Source organism: Barbus barbus (assembly GCF_936440315.1).
Source record: "Barbus barbus genome assembly, chromosome: 33".
Lineage (NCBI taxonomy): Eukaryota > Metazoa > Chordata > Actinopteri > Cypriniformes > Cyprinidae > Barbus > Barbus barbus.
The window spans coordinates 4,541,972-4,554,502 of NC_136761.1; the positions used below are offsets into that span (position 1 = coordinate 4,541,972).

Sequence of the window (12,531 nt, forward strand, 5' to 3'; positions counted from 1 at the left end):
TACTTAAAGTTATGGAGGATATATGAAGTATTAGAATTAGTGCTGGGCAATGATTAACCGCATCCAAAATAAAAGTTTTTCTGTGCATAATATATGTGTGTACTTTGTATATTTATTATGTATATATAAATACACGCACATGCATGCATATAAGAAAAATAAGTTGTTTATATATTAAACATATAATTTATATATAAATTATATGAAGTAAATATTTTCACAATATATACTGTATATAAAAAAACTTGCTCCTTTTAGACTATTTACTAACAGCTTGTTTTCTTTAAAAAAGTCTAACACTAGCTTCTCTATTCTTTTTGTATTCCGTTTTCTTTTTATTTATTATACAATTAAAAAGCAAAAAAAGGCCTCTAACACTAGCTTGCTCTATTCTTTTTCTATTCTATCCGTGTATCTTTTTTTATATAATAAAAAAAAAAACCTTGCTACGTCTACTGCACTAAGCTAACGGAGACTTGTCATAACACTTGCATATTGCTCTTTTGTTGACTTTGATTGCTTCCATTGTTCTCATTTGTAAGTCGCTTTGGATAAAAGCATCTGCTAAATTACTAAATGTAAATATACACAGTACACACACATATATTATATAAACAAAAGCGTTTAATTTGGATGCGATTCATCGTGATTAATCGTTGCCCAGCATATTATATTTGTTGAATGTAATCAGTGGCGTTCTCATTTCTTCAAACCTTTCACAAACTGGCTAATCGATTTATTTTACTGATATTAGTGACATATTTCTCTATATTAAATGTCAATGTTAAAGAAGTATACATTTCAATTTTGCATTCTTTCCATGAATTGTATTAACAATCATTAAAGGGTTACTCTACCCCAAAATGAAAATTTTGTCAATCACTTACCCCCTACCACTAGGGTGACATAGAAGAGACACATTTTTGAAAAATTCGTTATTTTTGTTTTCTTTGCATATAAAAGTATTCTTGTAGCTTCTTGGTTGAACCCAATGTCACATGGATCATTTTACCGATCTTCTTGCTACGTTTCTGGACGTTGATCGTATTAAATATATTGCTGTCTATGGGAGGGTCAGAGAGCTGTCAGAATGCATCAAACATATCTTAAATTGTGTTCCGAAGACGAACAAAGCTTTTACGGGTTTGGAACGACATGAGGGTAAGTGAATGACAAATTTCATTTTGGGGTGGAGTAACCCTTTAAGAGAGAAAAAAAAAAAATTGGGGGTATATGGGTACTCATTTATTCTGCATACTATAACAAATAAGCTCAATTAAAATCTTAACCCTGTAAAGTACCAATTTCATTACCAAATACGTATTTCCAAACATTTGTTGCATTCAAGGGCTCCATTTGACTGGAATCTGGAAGGTTGTACAAAACAAATTGGATTTTTCATTTTGTTTCATACCAAGGTCTTGAAAGCTTATCATCTTTAGCGATTAAATGCATTCTATATTAAATAACTGACAACTATTTGGTCATTCCAGTTTAATATTTATTTTCAAAAGGTTCTTAGTAAAACAGAAATTAACAAGTCAAAAAACATCTAAAAGAACGCTTAAAACCAAAAACTATTTAACACTGAAAATTTGTAAACCCTCTCTGAGATCCAACAAACTGATAAATACAAGAGAATGTCCACTGAGCACTAAATGGATTACCACAATAGAAAACTCAATTACAAAATTTACACATTTACATTTTCTTTTGCAAAGACCCAAAAAGGAAAAGATAGAAAGAACATGTTGAATTCAGTGATATGGACAAAACCTCCTCTTTAAGAAGCTGTCAAAACCTGTGCTAGAAATTAAACCCCAGAACCTGTTGAAAGCATTTCACAATAATGCTCAAAACAGTAAGGCGAACAGTGCATTAAAACAATTCAGCTGCTCAGGAGTTCTCTCATAGAGCCTTGGATCTCAGTGTAGTTGCTCATGACATTTCAGCATCCTCAATTTTCATCATCTTTTTAGGGGTTCCTGTAAACGAATCCTGTAACACAAGATGACAAAGTTGTGAAAAAAACTAAAAATACTAATGAAATGTCATTTCCGAGTATTAATGGCCATCCCTAGTCAACTATCACACTTCAGATGTGTTATAACTAGGGATGTCACAAGAACCAATGCTACGGTACCAAGTCGGTATTTACATTTTAAAATCCTGCCGGTACTTGTTTTTCTTCAGTAGTGTAAATACCAATGGAACCGAAGGTAGTGACTACAGAGGCTGAAATTCTTCTGGAACTGAAAGGGGGCAGCCAGAGCATACGGCTGTAAGTTTTTCAGTCGGGCCTCAAAAGAGTAAAAAAGAAGAAGAAAAAAAAAACGCCTACAAGCACACAGAAAAACTACATGTGGAAGACTGCTATGACATATGAATGATTGTGTGAGATTTAAATGAGAGCACACACTCCGTGCAGCTCATAGCACGTTATGTATCCGTCTGCGGATTATCATTATTCGCTAATATTATTGTTTTAAATATTTGTTGTTTATGAATGTTTTAAACAAATTTTCGACCAGCATGCCAGTGAATTTAAACTAATGCTTACATTCAGAGTAGCCTATATGTGTGTGTGTGTGCGCGTATTATTTCATGGCCAAGTGCCACTAATGTTGCATTTTTGTAGTGTTAAATAAAGGAGTTTATGTTTTAGGTATTATTTTTATTTTTTTCCTGTGGTATCAACTTTGTATCGAGTAATGTGTACTTTTAATGGTATCAGTACCGACTACTAGATTTTTGGTATCGTGACATCCCTAGTTAAAACTGTAAAGGACCAACCAAAAATAATTACTTTTTCGAGTGCTACTTGGACCATATCTTGTTCTTTGCAAGTCTTTATCCTTTGTAAGACTTTACCTTATTTAACCAGTTTTACCCAGACTTCAAAGGGTCTGGTGGCATATTTTTAATCTGCTAGCCCATTAGACCACCTCTCACCTGGGAGTGCAGCATGATTCTGCGATTGTTGGGAAATCACAACGCTTTACTATTTAACATTAGTAATTTGATTTTAATAAAAGTCTTGTAAACTCAAATTCTGAAAGAATTTTGTTAGAGACTTTGAGCAGCCCTAGCAAAAGGCACACTGTGACTTGACAGCATCAAGGTTGACAGACAAAAGCCTCTTAAATAAACCAAATATCAGTCCCTCCAGTTTTTCATGAGTATATTATTCCAAAATAAAAAGGCAAAAAGCACAGTACTCAAGTTACTAAGTAACTTAGTGTGATAAAGAAACATCCATGAATGAGAAAAAGCATAGGACATGGTGGACATTAAAAAACGTTAAGCACAGTAATTGGAACTGTGCATTTGGTTCTAAAGTGATGACAGCATTAGCCTACTGCTGAACGTCATTAAATGTTAATCAAACAAAGTAACATTTTGCTGCAACATTTTACAAAAATCAAGATCAAAATCCCATGTTATAAAAGAAGAGCAAACATTTGCCCCCCTCTCTCTTTACCGTTCCCACACCTCAGACCTCAAATACAAAATTACACTTTTTAGACACAGTTTTTTAAGTAAAGACTAGAGTAAAGAAAATACCATTTAAAACTCATTGAATCAACCAGTGTCCAGCTGCATCAACTTAGCCACCATGTTAAGACTGTGTCTTAAGAACTAGTTGGACCAACTAGCAGTTGCCAAGGGGTAATCGGTCTTACTTTTCCAATACAAATAAGACCAATCTACCTTTTCATAACTGAATTTAAAGTTTTGACCAGTCTTGAAGAAAAAAAAAAAAATAGATAACTAACTTTTTACGACTAGCCTAAACAGTTTTTGCAACCGTCCCCAGTTTTTTTTATTTACCTTTGTAAGACCATTTACACTTTATTGCATTTGAAATGTGCACCAAGCACTAGGAAAACTCAAGTATAGGATCGGAAGTCTATATCGACAGAATACTTAATATTCAATGACTCGGATCAAGGGCATAAAAAACCTGTTTGGGACATCCCTAATAATATGGTAAATACGATTTCCACAAAAGTCTGGAAATTACCTCCACAAAAATCAAATATAAATAAATATATAAATAAAAATACATACATACATACAGAAAACTGTTGGCACTGATCTTGCTGGGAATGGGTTTACAAATTGAGAAAATTACCTCTGCCAAAGACAGCGATGTTCCACTGGATGTTGGACACTGGGATTCAGTATCCGCTGAACACTCCACATCCAACTCGAAGTCCATTATTTCACCAAGGTCAATCTCTTCTCTGTTTCAATCACAGCAAGAGTTAAATGAACACTGAATCACATTAAAACAAATAAATAAAACTCTAAAACAACAATTGTGACCTGCAGAAAAGATGCACGAATTACAACTACATCTTGTACAAACTTGTTTTATACATATATGTTCAGAAATAATATTAGGAAAATGCTTTAAAAAATAAAAACTCTAAAGTCAAGGTAATTCAAATTCAAAATGACCTAAGGTATAACCACGCCGCAACCTCCTGCTCTCTCAGTTGAAACCAACACGGAAGTGCCAAACTGTAATTCGTCAACTGGCCGCTAGAGGCTGGCTGCAAAAGGGAGTCCATCCCATAGACTCCCCATGTTAAAATGCCCAACTTTACAACAGAAAAAAACATGTTTACAGGCTGGTTCAAAAAATTATTTTGGTCTATATAGCTAATTTTGCCCTTCATGACAACTGTGAGGGGGGTGAATTTTTTTTTTTATAACTCATCCGTTTAAATGATATCAAGCCTTAAAGTTCTGCATAATTAATTAAGGGCGTGGCCACTTGAGTGACAGGTGGGTCACTGCTGTTTCAACACCATCCGCGCTAGGCAGGCGTGGATTCAGCAACCAGCTCCACCCACATCCCGCCTTTTTGCCCATTTTTGATTGACATGCAGTCAAGATGGCGAAGGCCATCTCCGCCCACTTTGAGCTTCAAAAATGCTCTTCAGAAACCTACGGGTGACGTCACGGACACTACGGCCATTTTTTTTTTTACAGTCTATGGGTATAACACAAGTAGACTATTATAGTAATAGTACCATGATAGGTTTTTTTTATTCGATTGCGCTGCTTTGCCATTGTTTTTATCTATGTAAACATGGACATGTCTGACTGTTGCACTCTTGCAGCGCCTCATGCATGAAACGACATTCTAAAAATGGAAGTTCACTCCCATCTTCTTGTAGGTTTTTCCTATTCCACTGCCTGCGTCGCAAAAACCTTGTATAAGACAAGTTTGTACAAGATGTAGTTCATGCATCTTTTCTGCAAAGATATTTAACAAGTGATTTGTTTAACATTCTGACAACACGTGTGGTGCACTTGGAATACAATTGTTTTTAACTAGAGGGTTAATAAAGAAAACGTTACTTGAATCATGTTGCAGTTGCACTTTCGAGTTAAAAATCGTAAAAAAAAAAAAAAAAAAAAAAAGTTAAACGTTTTGAAAAATAAATAAATTACATTTGCGCCAGCTCTACTTAGAACTTGTAAATTTTCCTCATTTTTCATATAGACCAATATCTCTGCTTATTTCAAATAATGATTTATCAAAACATACTGGGTTTGCTCATGATAGTTGTTAGTATCTAATGATAAGATTTCTTGAGAGTTCATTATTATTATTATTATATTTTTAAAATATATCAAGGTGGTCCCTATCTCCGTTTGTTTTTTCTTTCTTTCTCTGCTTATATTTTAATATTCGTTTGTCTGTGTAATGAGCGTGCTGGAGGTTTGTGTTTTATTGGTTGTTTTCTCCCCTCTTCCCACCCTCTAAACTCCCAATTTTCCACAGCTTTGCACGCCCATTTCTGAGGTGTGAACGACGAGTGCTAATCCAGTGGGGTTTCATGACACTTTAAAATACCTTCAAAATGATATATGACTTGTTGGAATTGGACAAAAAAAATATTGAGCTACAGCCGTTTGAAGGCAATAGAGATAGCAGAGTTGATTTTAAGAAAAATCGAGTTAAAGTTTTATGAAGATTCCAAAGCAAAATCACTAAGCAATACTGCATATTTTCCTCCAAATATTTTCTTAAAAAGTTACTATAGTATTAATCACAATATAGCTATTTTTATTTTATCTTTGGTTTTAAAAAATAGGAACAAAGATGCAAGAGCAGCGAGTGATTCCTCTTTTCTTTTAATGTAAGACAGATCTATATTAAGACCTACTGTAATGCATGGATCTATTATAATGTTACACATCAGATTTTTCCTCAACCATTAACTAAATGTTTATGTAAAACATAACAGATTATTTTTGTGGTAATCTCGCCAAGACATATTTCGCAATAATATACTTTATAAGGAGTTTGCACGCTCTGGGAGAGGCACGTCTTATGCACGCACTTTGCAAATGTCAGTCAGCAGTGATCATTTTGTTTTCATCAGCCTATGTTTGAAAATCATATTTCATTGGTTTGAACTCATGTCATCGAGAATTTGATATGAATATTCACAAAGCTTGAATGCTGCGCTTTGCAACAATAGATCTACAACTTGTGGTGAGAAGCAGCAGCAGCTATCCAGAAGTCCTCTCAGAAAACGTACAAATTAAGATAATTTTAGATGTTTAATTACTATTTGGAGCATTAGGATCACCAGAAGAGGGCTTAGTGAATTCATTTTTGTGAAAACCTCAAATTCGACCAAAACTGAGATTTTGCACTTCTTTTGCCTGTAGCTCATTAGACCACGCACAATCAGACTTATTTTGCCAGCACAGTTTACAATTAATCATTGTGTTGCCACTATGCTGATTAAAAATGATTGTTCCTTTCGAAGATTGTGGCAGTTTAGTTTATTTGGACATCAAGAAGCTTACATCTGCTGCAGGTCGCTTCCCTCTTCTGCAGGAGGATCCCACGCGTGAAGTTTGACCCGCCACAGTTTAATCTGCTGGTCCCAGGAGCGTCGGCTGTACTTCTTGAATTTGTTTGGAGTCTTTGGATGAACACCGGGCTGTCTCATATGCCTGAAATAATGGTTAAAATATTGTCAAATACTTTAACAGTAAGATTATATAAGGCCACAAACAAGTGCATTTAGTGCAAACATTTAGTTTAAAAACAATAATCATGATCCCACTCACTTGGGAACTTCTTTAATGTATCTATCATACGCAAGAGTGTTTTTCCCATAATTAATCTGTTTTTGTCTCCTTATGAGAGTGGTCTCGTCTGTCTCGATGTCACCTTTAGCAGGAGATTCTTTGGAATCTCTTGAGTCTCTGGAGTCAGAACTGGGGGAACATGAAAAGCTTGGGTTACAACTCGAGACAAGACTGTTGTACCAGTGACACCTAAAGGAACTATTAAAAAAAAAAAGCACCAGGTTTCCAAAAACTTCCTCATTTTCCACTGTTCGTGCAAACAGATAGTCCCACCCTAAACTCACACCATTGTCTGCACCAATGTTCCTGCATTTAGCTGGTCAAGATCAGTGTTAATTTCGCTGACGAAGACGACGACGAAAAATATTCGTCGTCTATTAACTTAAAGTCAGTGAAGGTGCGATAGGCGGAAATGCGCTGATAGAAGTGCTCTCGTGCGCGCGCGCTCCACTTCTTCAGTTCTCATACAGCGCGCGATCAGTTCTCAGTGCTCAAATACACACACAGCAGTCCAAATGTCTCTCATGTAGAGCATCTCACGGAAATACAGTCCGTTATGGTTTAAGTGAGCTTAAACAGGTGGGTGAAAACACTGTATATCATTAGGCTATTACATGCATACCTTCCGTCTTAAATGGACAGCATTCCTAATTATCTGTTATAAATGTTAACCAACAAAAGATGTTCAATAAATGTATACTTGTTAAGTAAACCTACTGTATCTGAAAAATGAGTTTAATTTATATCTCTACCAAAAAATTTAAATTTATTCCAGTTTTTCCAAATTCAATCCTTGATTCAAATTTCTCATAAGCTTAATTGATTTGGTCTAAAGAGAGAAGAATTAATGACTATTTTTGTTTGAATACTACATATAAAATAGCTACCAAAATAAATGTTGGTAACTGCAGTTTGACTAAAAGTAATGACTAAAAGTTGACAAAAATGCAATGACTTTTCGTCGACTAAAACTAGACTAAAACTATGAAAGACTATTAAGCATTTTCGTCTCAAGATAAAGACTAAGACTAAATCAAAAATGCCTGCCAAAATTAACACTGGTCAAGATGCTCAAAAAACACAGCAATTTAATAGCACAACAAAGTCACAGTGAATACAGTCTTCGTGGAAACAACATATGAATGGAATACTTTTAATGTGCATATTAGAATGAAATAGAAGAAAGTTTTGACACTGAAAAAGTTACAAGAAAATGTTACATTGCTTTAATCACAAACCTTCCAGAAGAGATTTTTCTGTCTCTTTGAGGAAAATCTGCTTCAAGAATCCTTCTTCTGTATCTGAAAGAGAGATTACTAATTAACATTTTATGAAGATACATTCACATTTACAGAGTAATTGGAACAGATAAAATAATAAATCAAAAGAGGCAACTGACCGATGCATATCACGTCGGACATTTGAACGCATTTCCTCTGCCTCTACCTCATCTCCCCAGTTTTTTACTCTGGACACAGGTCCCTCACTCTCTGGGGTTGTGAAACTACAGAAAATAAATAATAATAATAAAATACAAATGTAAATTTTGCCAGTCAATTTGTCATCACTAAACATTGTTTGTTTGCCAGGATGAGGTTAGATCTCATCCTAGCATAAAATTGATATTAATTCAATTGACAGAGTTTACAATTTAAGCAAGTTATACTCTACAAAATGCCAACCACAAAATAAAAAAAATCCATTTGAATTTTGAGAAAACAAGTGTCTGTTGTGCACACTATTTGAATCAGACAAGGAACGTATAATTATCATCATTACCTTTCTGGTCTGCGTGAGCTCGGTGAACATTTGCCAGGCTCTTCAATTTCGTGAGATTTTCTCAGATTACCATCTGCACCGCGTTTCCTACACTGGGACCATTTTGAAGCGCCTTTGTTCCTTCAAGACAAAAGACACGAGAAGTGCTTAAAAACAACAACAACAACAAAAAAGAAGTAAACCAAGTAAAAAGGATTCTTACACATTATCTAAACATTCTGCAACTGCATGGAGCACCTCCATTAAAACTGAGAGATTTTTTTAGTAAACAAGCATTTCATGTTAAAACGTATTAATCGTTTTATACACACTTGACCTCGAATCTGCTGTATTATAAACAGCTTATAACAAGTTTCTACATCAAAACAGCAACTTATTGATCTAAATCTTGAATATACTCGTGTTCAAAGTAAACTTTTCAAGGCGCCAAAAAATGTCAACACACACGACATCGAGCTGCTCACTAAAACACAAAAATTACAACTAAATAAAATGTCAGATTGAGAAATTATGTAGTTTTAGAAGTTAGGTTAATATGGTACAATCTTGATGTTCTCATGGCGCCAACATGCTCATTTACACTCTTAGCAAAACACTGGCGGGATCTTTCACATCCCTTCCTGCAATAATGTGTCGGCGCTTAAAAGTTAAAAGATACTAATAAAACGAAGTTAAAAGGAGAGCAAAAAGGTGTTTTGATGCGCAAAACAGACTAAATAACGTTAGTGCAATATATATAAAGCAATACTTCTGACTTGCTTAGCTAGCAAACCGCTAAGCCAAAGAGTAATTAAACACTAAACAAAAACAACCATAACCACGACTAAAAACATTTCGAATTCTTACCTGTTTTCATCAGGTTTGCAATCGTTTTCGTATCTGTGTTTTTGATGGGCAGACATTGCTTCGAATAAAAATGAGAAATCTTACGCACAAACTGCAGCCGGGTTCAGATTAAACCGCGCCAATGTCCCTCGGTGTACGTCAACATCGAGGTCACATGACACTGGAGGGGCGGTGTTGTCAATGACTAGCCCGCCCACATCCGCCGATCTTCAAATCATCGGTATTTTTCATGTCTATCCGTCTACTGTATACAGATCATATCAAGTGTAGCGTATAATATTACTTAAGTCTACTTTTTATATCGCTGAGGCGAGAATACAAACAGACAAAGCCCACAAAACGACAATAGGGTCTGGCACTGCACACTAGTGATGGGAGAAACGAAGCTTTTCAAAGCATCGAATCAGTTGAACCAATTGCTTCGAAAAAATAGGTGCGTTCGACTTGAAGCACGGCTACAGACGGTGGTCAACCAGAGTAGCCGCTTGCAGTCAGGGGCGGAGTTGAAAACGGAGTCGTCAAGTCGGACACTTCGGGGCTCTCGTAGTTTGCTGCATCTAATTACCTCAGTCATGGCAGATCACGTGGCGTTTGCTTGCTTTATTGCAGACGAACTGGAAGCTATAGAATTGCCGTTATTGTTGTATGAAATTGAGCACAATGAGCAACGAAAGTGAGTAAAGGTTCAATGTAATAAGTATTGTTTTTATATATCCAAAGGGACATGGGACCATACCCAACACCAGTGTGACTCGTTATTTCTAATACTAACCAATCAATGCAATTATACTTAACAATTTTCATTAGAAGTGATTCTTTTTTTATTACTATGTTGGTTTATGTTTTAATAAACCTTTAAGATGTATGTAATATTTTGAAAGGGTGTCATCACGACAGAAACAAGTTTTAAGTAAATAAATAGAACATATTGAAAATTTGACTTGTGCAGTATGATTCATTATGTGTGTTTTTGCTACTGCAACTTAATAAAAATAATCTATGAAGATAATAATTGTATGTACTAAATGTGGTTTTCATTACAGATAAAAGAATTAGGATGTTACATATTTGTTTACTTATTTTACTATTTCTCCAGTTAGGTAAGCACATTTTAGTAAGACAAAACACCATGAACATTCATACGTGATCACCATGAACAGGCCTACGGATAAGCCCAATTTATTGCCTTTCTATTATGATTTATACCATCTTATAAAAGTGATCTGAATGTTGTATTAAGTTGACATCCAGCCAGAGTTGTTGGTAGTAATCACATGCAAGTGAAGATGGATGAACCCAGCAACAAGACAATTAGTATCAATCAGAATCCACGATGACCACATTATATTAAAAGTCTGTAAGATTGACACTTGATTTATTCCATAAAAAAATGATCTAAATAGGTTATGCAGCTTAATACTGTAAAGGGTCTGTATGAAAAAGGTCCAAAATAAACCTATGCACAAAACCTATATAAACAAATTAACAAAAAAGTGATTGCAGTAAAAATAATTGTAATCTTTTAATAAACATGATTTACGAGATGAAGATGACATGAAAAGTTAATTTATTTTTATTTTTTTGAAAGTCCGTATATGAGCATTAGTGGGACTGAAGTTGTCAGAATTATGCTTCGGCTCAATGAATTTGTAGGAGAAATTAGTAGAATACTTAAAAACAAATAAAAATAGGCTATAATGGCTTACCTGGATGTGACTGTCTTGTAGTCTGATATAAAAAACTCTCCGACAACGAGCAAAGAAAGTATTTAATTTATTTAATTGCTTTATTTCTTCCAAAAGAATTAAAATGAGGAGAATAACTCTTTGTTTGTCCATTTTCGCGCTTCTTGCTTGGCGCTGTCACGGTTGCTAGGCGACAGGATATGAGCAACGGGTAAGGGAGGGAACTGAAAGAAGGGTAGGCTGTCCAAATTCACAAACACCGACTTCCGGGTTTTGCGGACGTCGGAGGATCCCTCCTCCTTCAACCGGGTAGGAAGGATCCTAAGGAGGATGCAGACCCTGAATTTGGACACAGCCGTACACTCAACGGCTAGAGAATCCCCTGAATGCACTGAGAGCATGGTTGCCAGGGTAGCGGTTTTCCCCCACAATTGGGCTATTTTAGAAAAGGAGTTGCGGGAAAAAATACGGAGTTGCGGGTTGCGGTTTTTTGGCCTACATTTATAATGTACCGCGGCCGCAAAAAAATAAATAAAATAAAATAATTGTGGACAAAGATAAAAGGGAACCTTTTATTAGTGGGTGTTGATCCCCGGGAATGAATACTTGGCAACAAACGCTGCTGCTGGCGAGACGCGAGTAGGCGCGCGCGCCACATGTGCTTTTGACACAAATCAAGCATCATCATCACGTCACTCCATGAGAGCGTTGTAGTCAGTCGGTTCGGTTGTCTGTGGATGAACAAGCAGCATTCTAAAATGTCAGGTAAATGGGGAAAGTATGGAAAGAAGTATCGCAAAGAATGGGAGACAGAGAAAGGATTAAAGGAGTGGATTCGAAGTGTTCCAAATGATGATAGAAAAGCGTTCTGCAAATATTGCAAATGTGAAGTAAGAGCTCACCACGGTGATCTGGTAGCTCATGCTGCGACTGAAAAACATAAAAAAAATGCGGCTCCTTTCTCAAATGCCAGAACATTATTTGACACAGGCAGTTCCTGTCTAAGAAATAATGCACCTGTGAAAGAGGCAGAGTTGAAGCTGGCTGCCCATGTTGCTTGTCACTCAAGCACTTACACTGTTGACCACTTAGGAAG

General features: G+C 35.7%; 1 protein-coding gene across 4 annotated transcripts; it reads right to left on the minus strand.

Moving 5' to 3' along the window:
• Positions 1-608: 608 nt before the first annotated feature.
• slbp (stem-loop histone mRNA binding protein) lies at positions 609-12,160 on the minus strand. Of its 4 annotated transcripts, none has more exons than XM_079390207.1 (8): positions 9,751-10,212; positions 8,905-9,024; positions 8,525-8,629; positions 8,364-8,426; positions 7,105-7,254; positions 6,838-6,987; positions 4,136-4,247; positions 609-1,998 (listed from the first exon to the last, which is right to left on the minus strand). In XM_079390207.1, exons 1-8 carry the CDS (start codon positions 9,804-9,806, stop codon positions 1,939-1,941), a joined length of 816 nt encoding a protein of 271 aa, XP_079246333.1. In that variant the 5' UTR covers positions 9,807-10,212; the 3' UTR covers positions 609-1,938. The 4 variants fall into 4 exon arrangements, with proteins under 4 accessions (XP_079246333.1, XP_079246334.1, XP_079246335.1 ...); XM_079390208.1 differs by lacking the exon at positions 9,751-10,212 and adding an exon at positions 12,071-12,160 and having other exon boundaries at positions 1,483-1,998; XM_079390209.1 differs by having other exon boundaries at positions 1,483-1,998; positions 8,364-8,420; positions 9,751-9,878.
• Between the last annotated feature and the right edge of the window lie 371 nt (positions 12,161-12,531).